The following is a 21,385-nucleotide window of genomic DNA, read 5'->3' as shown; positions in this document are numbered from 1 at the left end:
AAATCTCATGTGTCCTCAGGAGGCAGTCTGTGAGATTGTGCTTTTCACAATATCATCATGTCCAGGAGGCTCAGTGCCATGGGGGTGCTCAGAAGGTATCTGGATGGGGACCATTCATGCACACGCAGATCTCTCATCTACATTTGCCCTAGAAATGAACTGGACCTTTTCAAACGAGAGCTATGGAGCTGACAGGATCGGAAGGGCTGGTCGACTGACTAGGATATGGGAGGATGTGGACACTCTCGTGCCTGACCGTTTATTCCAGGTGCCCGCAGGCAGTGTCCTCTAGGTTGGCCCACAGACCCAGAGACCCCTCCTATAACCAGAGACAAACCACTTTTCTCCAAGTTACCTGTACCCTTGCATTGTTCTTTCACCCACTGGGCTGTGACCTCTGCCCCTACTCCTCTACTGAAAGAAGAAGGGAAATGTGACAGAATTTGCCCACTGGGCTTCAGAGGTGATGGGTAAGAGGGAACTAAGGATGATGGGCGATTTCTAGCTGAGCTGTCCCTCTATGTGGTGACACCTGAGGAAGACAATGATACCAGAAATAGGACTAGGCCTAGGAGGGGGAAGGTGAGCTCAACTGTGCCCTCCAAAGCCTGTTGAAATCATTCACTCAGGACAGGCCACCAGGGGGAGCCATGGGAGAGATCAAGGATGCTCAGGATGGAAAAGAAGGATGAGAGGGGAGAAGCAGGGCAATGAAAAAAAAAAAAAAGGCTGGGAAGGCAGGGGAACTGGGGCTCTGGATGGGCCTTAATAATTCCTGCTGAAAGGGGTGGGGGGTGAGAAGGCCAGAATGGGTCCTGCATGACCCTTCCCTCCAGAGGGAAGGACATTAGGAGAGAGCACCAAGAGCGCTGGTGGGCAAAGGGAGGACATGCTAGCAGGACTGGACCCAGGCCACATGGAAACCAAACCCAGGGCACCATGGAGCCTGAACACAGGGCTCCTGCTCAGAGGCCACCCAAGAACACCCGCCTCAGGGACAGGCCCACCACGAAATGCCGTGGGTACTGTTCCTAACCTGCTCTGAGATGGGGCAGCTCCCACCCATCTCCTGTCCCCTACAGGCCCCCACCACTCAGAGAGAGGGCAGAACACAGGGACATGAGGGGAACTTTAATTGTGAACTGCAGGGGGGCCCTGGCTGAAGAGCCAGAGGGAATGAGCTTGGCCGCTGCTCCTGGGCTTCACAGGTACCAGCAGCTCGCCTCACTGGAAGATGCTTTGTTCGGCCTGACAAGCAGAGCAGAGTCAGGGCCAACCCAGGACCAGTGCAGGCTCACAGCCACCCCCAATCCCCAGATAGCCAGGTTTGTGGGAAAGAGGGATGATAAGCTTGACACTCACTTCAGAAGACCTGGAACTTGTCATCCAGGGACTGCATGACCGCTGAAAGAGAGAGGCATGACCGAGCACTCCAGACACAGGAGTGCAAGAGACTGTCCCCCTGCCTCCCCTTCCCAGCTGCCCCTGGAATCTGAGTCCCCTCCAGCCCCTGTCCGATCAGCCCTGGGAATGACTCCCCCACCTGCCACTGGAACTCAATGTGGAAATGTCTTCTATGACAGAACATGCACCGGCAGTGCTCAAACACTGGGGTGTGGCAGAAGCATCCAAAAATGTGTTAAACGCAAACAAGCAAGCAAGCATACAAACACCGGACAACAACCATCAAGCAAACCACACCAACCAGCACTTAAAGGGAAAGTAAAGGAGGCGTCTCAAAAGGTCCTCAGAGAAGGAGACCTGTGGGACTCAAAGGCAGAGTACATGGAGCTTAGATGATTCACTGCTCTTTGTGCACGGCCCTGGCAGTCAAGGCACAGAAGGCTCCCGGGCCAGGCACAGCAACGTCCAGCCCTGTGATGCTGCCTGTCCCTGCAGCCCCACCCCGCCCCAGACACCTGCACCAGGAGACACTGAGGTCTGCCTCTGCCCCGCCCCTGCCACAGCCCCCCCCCACTCCAACTCCTCATACCTAGTTGTTCTTTGAGGTCCTCTATTTCTTTCTGTAGAGCCACACACTAGTTACAGAGACATCGGAGAAAGAGAAAAGAGAATGATATTCTGCTCTCCACTCTCTGCCTCCTTCCACTCGCTCCCACTCCTCAGGTCCCCCATATGCCAGAACCAGGTGACAACACAGGCAGAGGGAAACCTCAGGGGAAAGGTGGAGCCCGACGTCCCTGTGGTGCAGGATGCATGGGAGCACCAAAGTCAGCTTAACCTGCACACGCAGCCCACCATCTCAGCGGGAGCCAGCACTCCTAGAAGCCACAGAAAGTGGTACCTGGAGACAGCCCTGTGTTCCGGGTGGCTGCTGCTGCTGCCTTTCTAGAACTGGGTGATGCACAGCTGACTCCTGATCACCTGAAAGAGAACACAAGATCCAGCTCTCCAGCCTGCTTGGAAAATGGAGAGGACCTGGCTGGGTCTAAAGGGAGGCAGCATCCCCCTCTGCAGGCAGCAAGTTGCACCTGCTCTGCCCCACAGCTCCACCCCTCTCTCTTGGCCCACCTTCTCTGCTACCCAGTGTCAGCCCCAGCTGCCACTGTGGACCCCCCTGTGGCTCCGGGTTGGACACTAACAGAAGTGCAGACACAGCCAGCCCCTGGGAGGAGCCATGTGACTGAACAGGCCCCAATTCAAAAGGCCACGTTCTACTGCAAGTCTACTTCTGCAGATGGCATCTGGGGCACTGTTACAAAGCATCCCTTCACATAAACCCCACACAGGGAATCAAGTGGCCCGAAGCCAGCCTTGCTCACACCTAGTTTCCTGTGGGAACACTTCCTGCGTAGGCACAAAGGCCTGGGATCAAGGCCAGGGTCCCCAGAAGTGATAGAGTAAGAGGGTCCCACCCTTCTCCCCTCCCGTCCAACCCACAACACTCACCAGAGGCAGGGCCTCTGGGGGTGAGGCCTCCCTGACTCAGGTCCAAGGGCTGGGAGCTTGCCGGAGGCTGGGGGGCTCTGGTGTTGGGGTCACCACTGTTGAAGTCTCCACGGTGCATGCACAGGCAAGGTGTACCCGGCCAGTGTGCTGGACACTAACACAGATTTCTCAGTGATTCGGGTTAGGGGGTGTGCCTGTTGCGTATGATTAGGTGCGTGCGGGGGCTGGGGTGAGGTGGGGAATGAAGGGAGAACTCCAAGGCTCATCTTGTCAGCACTGTCTCCCTCTCTCAGCCCCAGGCCAGGAGGTGGACCCGGGCCAGGGAGAAGCGTGAGGGTCATGGAGAAAGCTCAGGCCTCCTGGGAGAAGTGCTGGGAAAAATGAATCTGGAGGCAGATGGGACTAAACACTCTGCTGTGTGGCCCAAAGTGTAAGGGGACTCCTGTTCATGTTAGCAGCCACAACTGCTTCCTACCCCAGCCCGTCTGGGGAGGAGGCAGGAAATGCACAAAGTGTGGCCAACAGGCACCAGCCCCTACTAGGTTCTTTGTTGATGTCCGCCCCGACCACAGAGACCCCCAGACAGTGGGCACCCGACAACAACCCGTGAACAAGAGGCAGAGAGAGTAAGGGCAAAGAAGTGTGGGCTGGGTGAGGAGAAAGGCAGAGTGAATGGACCAGGAGGAGGAGGAGGAGGAGGAGGAGAAAGAGGAGGAGGGGGACTGCAAAGGCCTACTCACTTGGGCTGTTGGAACTGTAGCTCTATTTGGGCCATTATCATCACCAGCCACAGGATGGGATTCCTGTGTCTTCTTCGCCATAGATCTCTTTGCAGTGCCACTGTGCTTGGGCTGCTTGGGTTCCAAGGGCACCAAGGAATACCTCTTGGACCTCCCAAACAGGGGAACACCCGGGATTGGGGGAAGGGTGGCCGTTTCCAGAGGAGCGGCTTTGAGTCTCTGCCCCCATATAGGGAAGACCCTGCCCAGGCTAAATTTTGAGCCACCCCCCAGGGATTTCTTCTCCTGGATGGCCTTCTTCCTAGGAGTGGCCCTGGGCAGGCCTCCTGAAGCACGAGGAGGAGGAGGAGGAGGAGGAGGAGGAGGAGGAGGAGCAGCAGCAGCAGCAGCAACAGCAACAGCAGCTGCTGCTGCTCCAGGGTAGCTGGGCCTCCTCCCTCCCTCGCCCCAGATCACGCTTTGCCTTTTCTTGGAGGAACAGGATGCCAGCTCTCCCAAGGCCTGCCTTTCCCTGGCAGAGGTGAGTCGGCCGGGAGCAGAGGTCGGCAGAGAGGTAGGTATTTGAAGGAAATTCCCTCTGGTCCCTACACAGGCGCAGTTGGCTGTGTCTCCCGGTTCCCTGGGGCTGCTGGAACTGGTCTGGCCTCCTTCTTTCGGGCAAAGGCTCACCCTCACCAGCTGTATCTCAGTGAATTCATCTGAAGACTCAGGATCAGAAGGGGGCAACTGGGCTTCCCCACTGCCCATCATCCTAGTTTTGGTGCCTCTCCCGGGGTTCCCCCAGGCCCGTCCCACCTGAGGCCCACTGGGGTGACGCAGAGGGGCAGCAGATGGGGCCTGCAGCGTTTCCAAGGAACCTGGGGCCAGCGCCCATCTCCGGCTGGGGCCCGCCTCTGCGTTAGCCCAAATGGCGGACAGTTCAGCCACCCAGCTCTCCGGGGACAGGTATCTGTGGGCGCCCGGGGTCTCCTGGCCTGTCAGCTGCTGCACACTGGCCACAGACTCCACAGCGAGGTGGGGCACGAAGTCCAGGGCATCCCCCTTCTTATCAGCCATGGAGCCAGGCCTGCCTTCGCCGACCCGCAGCACCGCCCCTCCTGCCTCTAGCTGTTCCCCCTGGGCCTCCAACTCGAACTCATAGCCCTCGGGGTCTGGGAGGCCGCCCTCGCCCTCCCCACTCCGCGGTGGCCCCAGCTCAAGGCCCAGGCCCGGTACCCGTGGGGCTCTGGGGCCTGCACTGGTGACGATGGTGCGCTTCACACCGTCCAGGCCAAAACCGTCTTCCTGAACCGAAGCCTCCTCGGTTGAGCTCATGTCGGGCAGGCCTGGCAGCTAGGGTCGAAGACAGAGGATCGCCCCCGTCCGAGCGAGAACAGTTAGGCCTTCGCGAACGCGGTCACCACAGGAGACACAGGAGATTCCACAAACATCGCGTGGTTTCACGCCTCTTCAATACCTGCATCGCGGCCTTCTCATTGGCCCGGCCCCTCCCCCCTGCCAACCGCCACGCCCCTTGTTGGGTCATCAACAGTAGGGACCTGGGTGCTTGGACTGCTGGGAAGTTTCTGGTTCTACTGGCCGTTTCCAAGCCAGTCCCAGCAGCGGAGTTCCCTTGTGGGTGCGCTCTTGCCCACGTTCCTGACCCACGCATTCTGGCTGGCAGCCTCCTTTCCGATGAGGGCCTCACCTCGGAGCCCCAGTTTCCCATCTGTACAGTGGGGGAAATAATATTGCCTGGATCAGGGTTCAATATAAAGACGGGTATGGAGCACCCAGCACAGGAAGAATTTGCAAGTCCCTGTTCCCCAGCAATACCTCCAGACCAAAAGGAAAGTGGGTGAGGAGATCCATAGTCAATGGTCAGTGCTCCTTGTACTACCTTTTTTTTTTTTAATGAAGGTCATAGAGCAGGTGTTTTGTGACTTGCAATGTGGCTGGATTTCCATAGGCAATCAAAATAGCACATGGATGCATGCCCAGGGTACTTTAGTAGCAGTATGTTGTTCGCCCACTCTATCAGAACCTATCCTACTCCCCACACTAGTTAATGTGTAGTAATGGGGATCCCTATGTCAAAGATGCCCCAAGAGATGTTCAACATCACTGATCCTAAAGATACAAACTAAAATCATGAATCAATTTTCGTAGACCACGTTTACAACAGTGAAAGAACATGCAAACCATGGGTGGAAGAGGTTGTGAACAAACTGGTGTTTTTGACATCCACTGGGGGTGTAGGTTGTGTGAGGGGGTGGGGAGGGGCCAGCCAATAGGGAAGCTAATTGAGCAGAATGAGCAGGGTGCAAATTCCCGAACTTTCACTCTGTGCCAGCCCTCTCCTTAGCACTGTAGATAAATATTAACTCATCCTCACAGGACAGTCCTAGGTTTAGGAGACCACAGTTGCCACCTTACTAAGGAAAGGAAACAGACTCAGAGCTAAGTTCAGCAAGGGCTGGGCACATCCTCTGGGGAAAAGCTGGTTATGTGTGGTGCACAAAGACACATGCACAAGAAAGTTAGTGAAGGGAATAATCTGGGAATACTCTGAATTCCCATTGGTCAGGGGCTGCAGGAAGGCAGTGTGAACTGTGTATCCAGTACACGAAAGTGAGGAAGTATCACTATAGTAGGCAGATTTTTGTTCTTTGGGAGACATACCCATGGGTGGGATAGCTGGGTCATATGGGGGCTCCATTTCTAGTCTTTTGAGGGAATCCATGTTTCTTTCCCAAGTGGTCATACTCATTTGAATCCCACCAACAACGGACAAACATACCGTTTCCTCTACATCTTCACCAGCAATTATCATTATTCGTATTCTTGATGATTGCCATTCTAACTGGGGGAAGATGAAATCTCAGGGCCACCCTGATTCCCATCTCCCAGATTGTTAAGGATGTTGAGCATTGTTTCGTGTACTGATCGCTGTTTGTATTTCTTCTTTTGAGAAATGTCTATTTAGATGTTTTGCCCATTTTATTGAGAGGGTTATTAGCTGTTTTGCTGTAAAGGTTTTTTGACTGTTTGTTTTCTTCATATATTCTTTTAAATCAACTGCCTGTCAGAAGAGTAGTGGGCAAAGACTTTCTCCCAATCTCCAGGCTCTCTCTTTGGGTTATTCTTTCCTTTGCTGTGCAGAAGCTCCTTAATTTTATGCCATCCCACTTATTGATTCTTGGTTTTATTTCTTGAGTTTTAGGAGCCTTACTAAGGAAGTTGGTGCCTTCACCAATATGTTGGAGAGTTGCCCCTACGTTTTCACCAGCAGGTTCACTGTTTCTAGTCTAACTCCTAGGACTTTGATCCACCTTGAGTTGATTTTTGTGGAGGCTGGTAGGTAGGGATCTAGGATCCATTCTTCTACCCGTGCTGTTATGGTTTACATATAAGGTGACCCCCAAAAGCTCATGTGTGAAACAATGCAAGGAGTAGGGGTGAAATGTTTGGGTGATGAGAGCCATAACCCAATCAGTGTGTTAATACCCTGATAGGGATTAACTGAGTGGTCACTAGGCAGGTAGGGTGTGGCTGGAGGAGACGGGTCGCTGGGGGGTGATGTACCTTTGGTGTATATTTCTTGGGCTGAGCTTAGCCTCTCTCCGCTTGCTGATCATGCCCTGAGCTGCTTTTCTCCACTACACACTTCTGCCATGATGTTCTGCCTCACCTTGAGCCCCGAGGAATGGAGCCGGCTGTCACTGGACTGAGACCTCTGAAACTGTGAGCCCGAAAATAAAGTTTTCCTCCTTAAAATTGTTCCGGTCAAGTCTGTTGCTCACAGCAGTAAAGAAAACCTGAGTAAAACATATGGATATGCAGTGTTCCCAGCACCATTTGTTCAAAAGTCTATCCAGGTGTGCTTTCCGCACCTTTGTCAAGGATCAGATGGCTGTATTCATGTGGCTTCTTTGTCTTTTCTACTCTGTTCCACTGGTCTTCCTTTCTGGTTTTATGCCAGTACCATGCTGGTTTTTGCTCCTATATCTGTAGAGTGTAATTTAAGATCAGGTATTGCTATGGCCCGAGGCTCATTCTTGCTGCTCAGGATTGCTGGGGTATTCTGGGTCTTTAACTCCTCCATCTACATTTCTGGGCTGTTTTGCCTAGTTCTGTGAAGAATGTCATTGGTATATTGATGGGGATTGCATTGAGTCTGTAGATGGCTAGGATTGGACCTTACCTTCCAATTAAGGCTGTCAGATGGCATATTTTGAAAATGGTCCTATATCTCACACCAGGATCAGAGCTGAGTGTAAAAGTAGCCACTGGTCCAGTTTCCGGGTTCTCTCAGGCTAATCCCGCGAACCACCTGCACACCGCCAGGCATACTCTGTTCCTTTCCTAGGCCTGAGTCCACTTGGGTGCAGTTTTTCTGTGCCTGTTTCAATCACACCTCACTCTTCCAGAAGCACTCTAGATCTCACGACAGGTACGTGCAGGGACAGTCTGATGATGCTTAATATGAACCCCAGGGGCTCCCCCACAGCAGAGGGTCCCTGGGTGGCCAATTCCAGGTGGCCTGCTGCCTCTGCTCTCCTCTTGCCAGTGGAACACTTTTACACACCAGCTCACTGTGCTGCCTCTGGATCATTTAAGACCAGACTGCCTCTCTGTTCCTTGGCTATCCCCACGCCAAATACTTTGTAGATTTTTCTCTATTTTAGCCTGGGTCGCCCCTCCCCTCTGTGGTGAACCAGCGTCCCTGGTGTGACCGAATTTCTGGGCCTCTGCAATTCTGGTACTGAAACTTGGTGAACAGTATCCCCGCTGCTAGATTCCCTAGCCATGAGGCAGCTGGAAAACACACCCTTCCTCAACCCTGCCATATTTATTTCCTCCTAACCTGGGAGGTAATGAATGCCCTAATTTCCCTCTGTCTTCAGTTTTTCCTGCTAAATTTTCAGCACTCTTTGGAACATAATCTTTTCCTGGAAGTGGCTGCAGATTGTTTGTTTTATAATGTTTTTAAAGGATTATTTGCCTGCTTTTCTGTCCTTGGTGAGTTCTGAGTAACATAGATCAGTCCTTCAGCTAGTCCTAAGACAGACCAGAATGGAAATATACAGTTCTTTAGGAGGTCTAGTCAACTTTCTTGGGATCCACAGAGCAGAGTCTCACACCAAGAGTATGGACAGCAGTATACAGGACTGCCACTGAGCAAGGTATGGGCATGGGGCAAGGACCAGAAAGAAGGACACAGTTATTTCCTACTGTCTTAAACGTGCCTGTTTCCTGGCTCCGCTTTGCCTGGTTGTGGAAAACGTAGGCTGTTTTCCAAACTTCTGAGAAACATGATTTTGATCATTATTCATTGATTTTTTGTTTGTTTTTCAGGAAGCCCTGGGAGCTACCTGCTTCACTGCGTCTGCGGATTTGCTCATGCCAGCCAAGTTTTTTAAAAGTTGAGAAAAAAATTCAATGCAGAAAGCAAAGTCTTTCACAGATGGCACTGCAACATTTGGCATCGAAGCACACACGAACACACAACAGACACAAATAAAGCAAAACAAGCAAAAGTGACAAAAGGAAGGGGAAAAAAGGAATAAAACCTGAGTCTAATATTACACCTTATACAAACCTTAGCTTATGATGGATCATGGGTCAAAATGTAAAGCGTTAAACCAATGACATTTTGGCAAGCAAATGTAAAAGAAAAATCATTATCACCTGAAGTTAGGTGAAGAATCCTTAAAAATAACAACAAGAATGCTGGTCTTGAGAAATTATAACTGCCATTTCTTATACAGCTAAAACGCAATTTGTCATATAATTCAACAACCTCAGGTCGACGCTGCTTGACCTGAAGGCTGGACCAAGATACATGTTCACCCCCAAACACGTGCATGAATGTTGGTAGAAATCTTATTCATAATCAACAGAAACTAGCATCAATCAAAGAGGAATTAATAAGAGCCGTACAACAGGACACTATTGAACAATATAAAGGAAGGAACTGTTGATACATGCAATAACAGGGATGAATTGCAAATGCATAACTGCTAAGAGAGGAATGCTGATATGAAATGGTCACATACTATAGAAGGCAAAGCTAGCTACAAGGACAGAAATCAGATCCCATGGTTGTCAGAGGATCAGAATAAGTGAGATGATTTGATGACCAAGGGTCAGAACGAGGGAGATTTTTGTGGTGGTGGTACTGCTGTGAGTCTTCAACAAGGTGGTCACTACATGGGTCGCTGTCCATGTGTCAAAAGTCTCAGTACTAACAACCAAGACTGGCAAAATAGTAGCAGCCTTCTCAAAAGTCATATTGGAAGGTAGAAAACAGTGGAACTACATCTGCTTCATGGTGCTTGGCAAAACTGATTCTCTAGCTAAAATTAAGTGCGAAGCTACAATTAACTATGAGATTACAGGTACTTTCTGTTCCTACAATTATCTCACGAGATCCTGTATACCATGTATCTTGACTAGTAAGTTCCTGGAGGAGAGGTCCATTCAAAACACTGGAGACAACCAAGAACAGGTGGAATCCAGGAAAGAGGGGATACTTCCAGGGGTTTCACAAAGCGATATTCTAAGGGCAATACCTTTGGATATCAATCAAGTTTGAAGCTAGGTCTAGAAGGTTGATCTCCAAAGACAGAAAACTGCATTAGTTGAAGATTTGGAAAAGACAGTTTGATAGGCCCATGAAAGAAATGTAAGCTCTTGCGGGGGAGGAGGGGTACTCTTCTCTCTTTCTAATTGATGTATTTCCAAGTCCTAAAAAAGTACCTGGCAGAGGAGGCTCCTGTAAAGACTGATGCAATGAAAGGGCAAAGTGGTGTTGTAGGGCACAGACGAGGCAGGGCTCCGAAGATAGCAGGAAACAGTTTTACTTGGCTGTAGCCAGGTTCAGAGGGTACAGCTTTTGCTATCATCAATTAATCCCCTGAGCCCCAAGTTCAAATAGATTCAAAACTTTGTACACAGCATGTAAGGGTAGGGGCTCAGAAGTTCAAACAAAAGCAGCTTCCTCTTTCACTATTCTGGGCAAGTTAACTCTTCAAGTATAGTGAAGGGGAGAATTTCTTCCCCTTTCTTCCCTCCACCTGCCAGCTGTTATGATAGAGCCCAATCAGTAGCTTCTATTATCTCAGAAATGTAGACATCTCTGTGAAGCTCCAGCTCAAGGCCAGAGGCCTTGTTGAGGATTTGTCTTTTTTTTTTTTAAAAATAGCATTCTGCATTTGCAAACACACTTCTAAAAACTAGTATACTGGATAAATGTTTGTGAAAAACTGATTTCTTCAAGCCCAGTGGCCAAGTAAAATAAAGTAACAGGAAATTTGGAAGTTTACCTACATTGAACTCTTTTGTAGAGACTCTTTTGCTGATGGTCCTAAAATCAATTATGGTGAAGATTTCTGGAGACGCTTCCTTAGGATTTTCTGTGGAGGAAGGGGTGCCACTACAGTGGGAGACAGCAGTTAGAGACACAGAGTGTGCAGGACCCAGCTAAGGAGGTTTCTATTCAGTAAAGGTGAGTAGAGAAAAAAATGGGGTACTTTGAAGGGAAGGTGAGATCAAAAGCAGTGTATTCAAAATGACACAAGTGATATCGTGCTTCCATGGTTGGAAGAGAACTGTGCACCAAGAAAAATCATTTAAAACGAGGCGTAGGAGTCGTCTTGTGATTGCCTGAAGGTTGTCAGGGCAATGAAAAACAAGGCCATCAGACGAAAGGGAAAGTGTTCCTTCATGAGGAAGTGCCACTATGTCGTCAAATATCTTCCTCTATTCGATTTCTCACAACAAAACATGGTGAAAATAAAAGAAGTGTTTCTGTTTCCTGGAAAACATCATAATAGAGAAACGGGGCAGGCAAAGAGATATTTGCATCACATGAAGCCATCAAAGAATTTGGACAGAAAATGCACAGAGAACTCCCACAGTTAAACAGGCAAGTAACCCAAGGAGGAAGTGGGGAAAAGACTTTGGAGGAGGTACCTCACAGGAGAGAAAACTCCAAAGGCCAGTGCGTGTGCAAGAGGCTCAGGCTCCTTAATAATCAAGGGATTACACATTGAAAGCAACATGGTATGTTTCATTGCACCAGATGGGCAAAAGTTTGTAGCTTGATATTAACAAATATTAATGAGGATGTAGATGAAGTGTAACAGTGAAACACCCTGTTAGGGGGGTGAATTGGGACAACCACTTGGAAAGAGAGCCAGCGTGAGCGGATAACGCTGGAGCTGGGCCTCACCTGTAAGTCAATGATTCTACACCCAGGTGTGGACACACCTTCCCAGCCATTTTATAAAGTGGCACACACAGTGAACCAGGCCCGTAGGGCTCACAGGAGTAAAACAGCAAGGCTGCTCAGGGCCAGATCCAACAAATCCAGGGCATCCTGCATGGCTGCTTCTGGGGCTAAGGGTCTCAAAAGTGGAATGCTGTGCCACAGAGAGAGGTTGCAAATGTGTACCAGAAATCGTGGCACAGAATGTTGGTAGCAGCACTGAGTAATAGCCCCTGAACTGGGAAAGACCCAAAGGCCCATCAGCAGGTAAATGGATGTACTGATGGAGACACTGTCAGTCCCCATTATATGCAACTTTGCCATCCAGCTTGCTAATTAAACTGTTTCCTAAGCTTTATTTGTAAGCCAACATCAATACCAGAAGGTACTTCAGAGTGATTAACAGGCATTAGGGAAATGGGGAAAAATCAGAGTCACCCAAAGGCCAAAGGCTAAATGTGTTCCCTGTTGGGGTCAAGATGGGGAGCTTGAGGATGGCGGCGGGAAGTGAGTGAGCAAGGTGGAGTGACTCCGTCATGATTCCAGCGCGAGCAGTAAGGCTGCAGCCCCCAAGCTGCCCGGCTCTCTCGGCCCCTTTTCCTTCTCCACTCCGCCTTCCCGCTTTGCTTCTCCCCCGCCTTCTCTCCTCCCATGCCATCTCTCCTCCCACGCTCACTCCCTAAATCTAGATCTCAATTTCTTTCCCCCACCCCGCCCGCTCTCTCACGTGTTCAGACACCCTGCGTGGGCCCCGCGGGGCTGCCTCCCCTTCCCTAGCCCGCACCCCCTCCCCGGGCGTTCTGATGGTCGCACCTGGGCCGCGGCCGCCACCACCACTTCCTGAGGAGCACCTTAGTGCAGACTCTTCATCGCACGAGTAAGCCGCCGACCTGCCGAGTAAAATAGAACAGCTGATGAGTGACAATTTAAAATCTAAGTGATCCAAAATGGTGGCGGACGCAGAGAGATCAAGTCTCTAACCCCTTCAGCTGTGCGGGCATAGGGAGAAGTAAACTATCAAAATGCTGTTTGCTCAGGACCACTAGGCAATGTTGAGCTGAAATAGATCCGGGGCGAATAGTCTGGCCTTCTCAGAACACACAGAGCCCGGATCGGCTACATTCTAGCTCCGGTTCGCCTGCTTCTCGTGACTCAGCACTAATGATCCCGCTGAAATAACTAGTCGGCCCGCCTGAACTCACAGAGGTAAAGGCCAACTGAGCATGACAGCCAGACCGAGGGAATCTGGAGTGACGCGGGACTAGCGGCGCAGAACTTCCGGCTACCGCTCCCACCAGTGCTGACAACAGAGGTCCCTTGCACCAGCTACCAGGGGAGTTGCTACCTGAGGGCAAACAAATTCGCTGGGGGTCCTCAGCCCCAAGCTCTACAAACTTAGGGTCTGAGGGAGGCAAACAGAAAGGGTGTGCCCAGGCATCCATGAAAACAAGGCTCCCAGGAGCAGCAGAAATGGTGTGTAGCCAGTAGTGGGGTGAGTGTCACAGGTGAGCGGGGCCTAGCTTGAGGCAACACAAGAGAAGGCCCTAGGCACTCAGGATTGGAGACCGCACAGTCTGGGAGGAAGAGCGGATGCACAGTGATTGGATCCCACCTATCAAGAAGAGAAGCTTGGCCCAGTGGGCATAACTCCACCTACTGGAAGAGAAGTTAATCGATCTCTATGACTGCATTTATTATTATTATTTTTTTAATGATTATTATTAGTATTTTATATTTTATTTTCATTTTTTGTTGTTGATGTTGTTCTTTAACTTTTTATTAATGGTTTCAATTTTTTAAATTCTTTTTATTTTATTATTATTACTACTATTTTTAAACTTTAATTTCCATTTTTTTATTATCATCATAATTTTTTTTTTGTTTTAAATTTTTGGTTTTTTTTTGTTTTTTCTTTCTTTCTTTTCACTTTTTTTCTTTTGTCTTTTCATTTCTTTTCAATTTTCTTATTCCCCCTTCCTTGAATTCTACCTGCCTACACTCATTCTCTTTAGTGACTTCTTCCCTTCCCTTCTAATATCTCTCCTCCCAAGCATCAAATAAATTTATAAGAGTAAACAGTAACTCAGCAGTCAAACAGAACCAGAAGTAACATGAGCATTAAAAAGCAAGGAAGAAAAGGAGTACAAACAATGAAGGACAGCCTAAATATTCAGGAGGACCTAGAGTCATCAGAAAAATGGCCATATAAAGAATTCAAGGAATACCTTAGACAGATGGAAAGGAACCTTAAAGATCACATTGAAAATGAATTACAGAGATCTAACATGGCCGCCGGCGAGGAAGCAGCGATTCCAATGTCTCCACATTAACGGGATCAGAAAGACCCATTGGAACAGCGGCAGTCTACCTACTGAGGAACTTCTAGCAAAATTCCGTGAAGAGGGGACCTGCTGGGAATTGGTAGGTTTATTAGAAGTGTCAGTTTGTCCCAGACAAGTGGATCTTGACCGGCCACGTGGGCGCGGAGGTCAAGTCACGCAGCCACCAGCCGCTTCAGAAAGCGGCCGGAGGCCCCGAGCGGCACGGCCCGCCCAAACCCACAGACGGCACCCGACACCTCGCCGTCCCGAGAGGCCCCGCTCTCGCTCAGCGAACGGCCACTCCACCCGCCCGGATCTTAGCCACGCAGCCGCAGCTGCCCGGCTCTACCGGCAGCCCGGCGCAGCGAGAAGTGTCCCCGCTTGGCCCAGCAGATAGCCCGTACCCTCCCAGCTCTACTAACAGCCCCGCCCACCCAGCGAACGGCTCCCCCCCCTGAGACAGCGTGAAGGGAATCTAACCAACCCTTTACGAAATAGCGAACTGGGAACTAAAACCAGAGATTGTGTCAGACCAGAGACAAGCCAGTTCCACCCCTCCCTTCGGACACTCCGGCAAGGAGCCAGGGGCCCGCCATAGCAGAGAGGGGAAGTCACCAAAGTTCGGCCAAAGAGATTCCTTCCCAGCGGAATCTACTTTAGCAGGTGTGTGACTCCCACCCACATCAGATACAAACAACGGGGAAACTTCAAAATCTCTCCGTGGGTGTGACCCTAAGGGCCAAAGGACTCTCGACCCCCAACTCCCCCTACTGCCAGTGACGAGGGCGTGACTGTAGGGGCAGAGGGAAGCAGAGAAGACTCCCCACCCCAAATCCCCCAACCACGAACTGAGAGGGTGTGACGGTAGGGGCAGAGGGAAACAGAGGACACTCCAGACCCCCAACCCCTCCTACCGCCAGCAGTGTGGTTGTGACTGTAGGGGCTGAGGGAAGTAGAGGGGATCCTAGACCCCCAACTCCTATTACCACCAGCAGCGACACCAATGGTCTTAGCTGCCAGATTCCGAAGGTGTGCCCACCAAAGGGGTCCAGAAAAATTAAACAATTGACTCCCAGACTACAGCTCCACAGCACTGGGGCTTAGATGAATGACAACGAGAGTGCTCAGTAGTTAGGGAAATAGAGCACTCGGTGGGGCTGAAAGTGTAACCAAATCCTTGGTGAACTGCCTCCGGTGAGCAGGACCTGGCTGGCTGGCAGGAGGATGGGGAGGAGGGGCCGTAGAAGTGAAACGGCTCTGGACCAACAGGATTGAGAGACTCCCAGGAACCGCCTTACAGGGATTGCTGTTGACACATTGAGGGCAAAACTCAGCCCGGAGGGCACAGCTTTGCCTACGGGAAGAGAAGAAAATGGATCTCTAAGACCTAATTTTATTTCCTATTTCATTTTAACTTTTTCTCTCCCTTTTCCCTCTCTCTCTCCCCTTCCAAGTTTTACGGCTCTTTCCATTCTCCTCTATGCTATCTATCTCCCTCTCCTTCTTTCCTTTCAAGAGCACCTACCTTCCCCTTCCCCCCAACTTTCATCCCAAGCATTACGTCATCCATTTCGCGTAACTGTCTAAATACAAATAGGTGTGCGCCCTTCCCCCGTGCCTGCAAGGTAGCCGGAGCTGCAACCCACCAGCAGGTCAGACCCAGCAACCTGGGAGTGGCCGAGCCGCCCCACGCGCCTGCAAGGTAGGTGCACCTGCTACCAACCAGCAGAACAGGCCCAGCAGCCTGCCGATGTGGTAGGCACAGCGCCCCAATTGGAGGAGGAGCAGAGCCCCTGCCCGCGCCTGCGCGGGAGACTTAGCAACTATACAAGAGTAATACAAATATATAGGGGGAAAATTCAACAACACAACAGTCTCAGTAAGCAGAAAGAAACGCAAACAGTATGAAGAGACAAGGAAAGAAAGGACCACAAGCAATGCAGGTCAACTCAACGTTAGAAGAGGTAATTTCTGCAGCAGATGGAATGTCAGATAAAGAATTCAGGAGATACATGCTTCAGATGATCTGGAGTCTCAAGGAAGACATTAGACAGCAAAATCAGACAATGAAAGATCTCTCCAACAATGAAATACACAAACAAATCCAGGAAGCAAAAGATCAATTATACAGGGAGATAGAAGTTATAAAAAACAAACAAACAGAAATCCTAGAAAGGCAGGAAGCAATAAACCAACTTAAAAACTCAATTGAGAATACTACCAACAGAGTAGAACACTTAGAAGATAGAACATCAGACAATGAAGACAAAGTATTTCAACTTGAAAAGAACATAGACAGCTTGGCAAGACAGTTAAGAAACCATGAGCAGAACATCCAAGAGACATGGGATAACATAAATAGACCAAACTTAAGAGTCATTGGGATACAGGAAGGCACAGAGCTCCAAACCAAAGGAATAAACAATCTATTCAATGAAATAATACGAGAAAACTTCCCAGACTTGAAGAATGAGACAGAATCCCAAATCCTAGAAGCCTACAGGACGCCGAATGTGCATAATCATAAGAGATCCACACCTAGACACATTATAATGAAGATGCCCAACATACAGAATAAGGAGAGAATTTTAAAAGCTACAAGAGAAAGGAAACAGATTACATTTAGGGGTAAAGCAATCAGGATAACAGCTGATCTCTCAACACAGACTTTGAAAGCTAGAAGATCCTGGAATAACATATTTCAAACACTGAAAGAAAATGGGTTCCAACCAAGAATTGTGTATCCAGCAAAATTGAGCTTCAAGATGGAAGATGAAATTAAAACCTTCCACGATAAAAAAAAAGTTAATAGAATTTGCAACTAGAAAACTATCTCTCCAAAAAATCCTCAGCAAAACATTACAGGAAGAGGAAATGGAAAATAACAATGAAAACCAACAGTGGGAGGTAGGACAGTAAAGGGGGGGGAAAATAATCAAAGAGGAAAACAAACCATATTCAGTAACATAAATAAACAAATATGGCTGGAAGGATAACCCATATCTAAATAATAACCCTAAATGTTAATGGCTTAAACTCACCAATTAAGAGACACAGGCTAGTAGAATGGATCACAAAACATGACCCAACAATATGCTGCCTACAGGAGACGCATTTGATAGAAAAAGACATACATAGACTGAAGGTGAAAGGTTGGGAAAAATCATATCACTCATATGGACTTCAGAAACAAGCAGGAGTGTCCATACTCATATCAAATAAAATAGATTTCAAGCCAAAGTTAATCAAAAGGGATAAAGAGGGACACTACATACTGCTCAAGGGAACCATACACCAACAAGACATAACAATCATAAATATATATGCCCCAAACAATGGTGCAGCTATGTTCATCAAACAAACTCTTCAAAGTTCAAGAGTCTAATAGACCACCATACAATAATCATGGGAGACTTCAACACACCTCTCTCACCACTGGACAGATCTTCCAAACAAAAGTTGAATAAGGAAACTATAGAACTCAATAACACAATTAACAACCTAGACTTAATTGACATATATAGAATATACCACCCAACATCAAGCAGTTACACTTTTTTCTCAGCAGCACATGGATCCTTCTCAAAAATAGATCATATATTATGTCACAGGACAACTCTTAGACAATATAAAGGAGTAGAGATAATACCATGCATCTTATCTGACCATAATGGAATGAAACTGAAAATCAACGATAAAAGAAGGAAGGAAAAATCATGCATCACTTGGAGAATGAACAACAGGTTACTGAATGATCACTGGGTTAAAGAAGACATTAAGGAGGAAATTAAAAAATTCTTAGAGATAAATGAAAACACAGACACAACATATCGGAATCTATGGGACACATTGAAAGCAGTTCTAAGAGGAAAATTCATTGCATGGAGTTCATTCCTTAAAAAAAGAAAAAAACAACAAATAAATGATCTCATACTTCATCTCAAAATCCTAGAAAAAGAAGAGCAAAATAACAGCAAAAGAAGTAGAAGGCAAGAAATAATTAAAATTAGAGCTGAAATTAATGAAATCGAAACAAAAGAAACAATTGAAAAAATTGATAAAACTAAAAGTTGGCTCTTTGAAAAAATAAATAAGATCGATAGACCCTTAGCCATGCTAATGAAGAGAAGAAGAGAGAGAACTCAAATTACTAGCATACAGGATGAAAAAGGCAATATCACAACAGACACTTCAGAAATACAGAAGATAATCAGAAATTATTTTGAATCCTTATACTCCAATAAAATAGAAGATAGTGAAGGCATTGATAAATTTCTTAAGTCATACGATCTGCCCAGATTGAGACAGGAGGATATAGACAACCTAAACAGACCAATATCAATTGAGGAAATAGAAGAAACCATGAAAAGATTACCAACTAAGAAAAGCCCAGGACCGGACGGGTATACAGCAGAGTTTTACAAAACCTTTAAAGAGGAACTAATACCAATACTTTTCAAGCTATTTCAGGAAATAGAAAAAGAGGGAGAACTTCCAAATTCATTCTACGAGGCCAACATCACACTGATTCCTTAACCAGACAAAGATACTTCAAAGAAAGAAAACGACAGACCTATATCTCTAATGAACCTAGACGCAAAAATCCTCAATAAAATTCTGGCGAATCGGATACAAAATCATATCAAAAAAATCGTACACCATGATCAAGTAGGATTCATCCCTGGGATGCAAGGCTGGTTCAATATACGGAAATCAATAAATGTTATCCACCACATCAATAGACTTAAAAATAAGAACCATATAATCATCTCGATAGATGCAGAAAAAGCATTCGACAAAGTACAGCATCCCTTTTTGTTCAAAACTCTCGAAAAAATAGGGATAACAGGAACATACCTCAACATTGTAAAAGCAATCTACGCTAAGCCCCAGGCTAGCATCATTCTGAATGGAGAAAAATTGAAGGCATTCCCTCTAAATTCTGGAACAAGACAGGGATGCCCTCTCTCACCACTTCTGTTCAACATAGTTCTCGAAACACTGGCCAGAGCAATTAGACAGACGAAAGAAATTAAAGGCATAAAAATAGGAAAAGAAGAACTTAAATTATCACTATTTGCAGATGACATGATTCTATACCTAGCAGACCCAAAAGGGTCTACAAAGAAACTATTAGAGCTAATAAATGAATTCAGCAAAGTGGCAGGATATAAAATCAACACGCATAAATCAAAGGCATTCCTGTATATCAGCGACAAACCCACTGAAATGGAAATGAGGACAACCACTCCATTCACAATATCCTCAAAAACAATAAAATACTTGGGAATCAACCTAACAAAAGAGGTAAAAGACTTATACAATGAAAACTACAGAACCCTAAAGAGAGAAATTGAAGAAGATCTTAGAAGATGGAAAAATATACCCTGTTCATGGATAGGCAGAACTAACATCATCAAAATGGCGATATTACCAAAAGTTCTCTATAGGTTTAATGCAATGCCAATCAAAATCCCAATGGCATTTCTTGTAGAAATAGAGAAAGCAATCATGAAATTCATATGGAAAAATAAAAGACCCAGAATAGCAAAAACAATGCTAAGCAGGAAGTGTGAATCAGGTGGTATAGCGATACCAGACTTCAAACTATACTACAGAGCAATAGTAACAAAAATAGCATGGTATTGGTACCAAAACAGGCAGGTGGACCAATGGTACAGAATAGAGGACACAGAAACCAACCCACAAAACTACAACCTTCTTATATTTCATAAAGGGGCTAAAAGCATGCAATGGAGGAAGGATAGCATCTTCAACAAATGGTGTTGGGAAAACTGGAAATCCATATGCAACAAAATGAAACTGAATCCCTTTCTCTCGCCATGCACAAAAGTCAACTCAAAGTGGATCAAGGAGCTAGATATCAAATCAGACACTCTGCGTCTGATAGAAGAAAAAGTTGGCTCCGATCTACATATTGTGGGGTCGGGCTCCGAATTCCTTAACAGGACACCCATAGCACAAGAGTTAATAACAAGAATCAACAAATGGGATTTTCTTAAACTGAAAAGTTTTTTCTCAGCAAGAGAAACAATAAGAGAGGTAAATAGGGAGCCTACATCCTGGGAACAAATTTTTACTCCTCACACTTCAGATAGAGCCCTAATATCCAGAGTATACAAAGAACTCAAAAAATTAGACAATAAGAAAACAAACAACCCAATCAACAAATGGGCCAAGGACCTGAACAGACACTTCTCAGAGGAGGACATACAATCAATCAACAAGTACATGAAAAAATGCTCACCATCTCTAGCAGTCAAGGAAATGCAAATCAAAACCACCCTAAGATACCATCTCACCCCAGTAATATTGGCAGCCATTATGAAGTCAAACAACAACAAGTGCTGGCGAGGATGTGGGGAAAAGGGTACTCTTGTACATTGCTGGTGGGACTGCAAACGGGTGCGGCCAATTTGGAAAGCAGTATGGAGATTCCTGGGAAAGCTGGGAATGGAACCACCATTTGACCCAGCTATTGCCCTTCTCGGACTATTCCCTGAAGACCTTAAAAGTACGCACTACAGGGATACTGCCACATCGATGTTCATAGCAGCACAATTCACAATTGCTAGACTGTGGATCCAACCCAGATGCCCTTCAATAGATGAATGGATAAAAAAATGTGGCATTTATACACCATGGAGTATTACGCAGCACTAAAAAATGACAAAATCATGGAATTTGCAGGGAAATGGATGGCACTAGAGCAGATTATACTTAGTGAAGCTAGCCAATCCCTAAAAAACAAATACCAAATGTCTTCTTTGATATAATGAGAGCAACTAAGAACAGAGCAGGGAGGAAGAGCAGAAAGAAAAGATTAACATTAAACAGAGACATGAGGTGGGAGGGAAAGGGAGAAAAAAGGGAAATTGCATGGAAATGGAGGGAGACCCTCATTGTTATACAAAATTACATATAAGAGGTTGTGAGGGGAACGGGATAATAAACATGGAGGGAAATGAATTACAGTAGATGGGGTAGAGAGAGAAGTTGGGAGGGGAGGGGAGGGGGGATAGTAGGGGATAGGAAAGGTAGCAGAATACAACAATTACTAATAGGGCATTATGTAAAAATGTGGATGTGTAACCGATGTGATTCTGCAATCTGCATTTGGGGTAAAAATGGGAGTTCATAAC

General features: G+C 47.2%; 1 protein-coding gene across 2 annotated transcripts in view; it reads right to left on the bottom strand.

Annotated features, from left to right (window-relative positions):
- Nucleotides 1–795: 795 nt before the first annotated feature.
- The window catches only part of LOC308639207 (uncharacterized protein CXorf49 homolog), a 42,471-nt gene continuing 21,881 nt past the window's right edge, over nucleotides 796–21,385 (bottom strand). The window contains exons 3-9 of one of the 2 annotated variants that reach the window (XM_081277363.1): nucleotides 5,189–5,358; nucleotides 3,651–5,106; nucleotides 2,911–3,064; nucleotides 2,306–2,385; nucleotides 1,994–2,039; nucleotides 1,363–1,404; nucleotides 796–1,248 (exon numbers count right to left, since the gene is read on the bottom strand). In XM_081277363.1, the coding sequence (XP_081133489.1) occupies nucleotides 1,364–1,404; nucleotides 1,994–2,039; nucleotides 2,306–2,385; nucleotides 2,911–3,064; nucleotides 3,651–4,964 (1,635 nt within the window). In that variant the 5' untranslated portion in view covers nucleotides 4,965–5,106; nucleotides 5,189–5,358 and the 3' untranslated portion in view covers nucleotides 796–1,248; nucleotide 1,363. Of the gene's footprint in view, nucleotides 1,249–1,362; nucleotides 1,405–1,993; nucleotides 2,040–2,305; nucleotides 2,386–2,910; nucleotides 3,065–3,650; nucleotides 5,359–21,385 lie in introns of both variants that reach the window. The other variant, XM_081277362.1, reaches the window with a different exon arrangement.

Source organism: Spermophilus citellus (assembly GCF_964194105.1).
Source record: "Spermophilus citellus genome assembly, chromosome: X".
Lineage (NCBI taxonomy): Eukaryota > Metazoa > Chordata > Mammalia > Rodentia > Sciuridae > Spermophilus > Spermophilus citellus.
The sequence above is the reverse complement of the archived record's forward strand: the minus strand, read 5'-3'. Positions and strand labels throughout refer to the sequence as shown.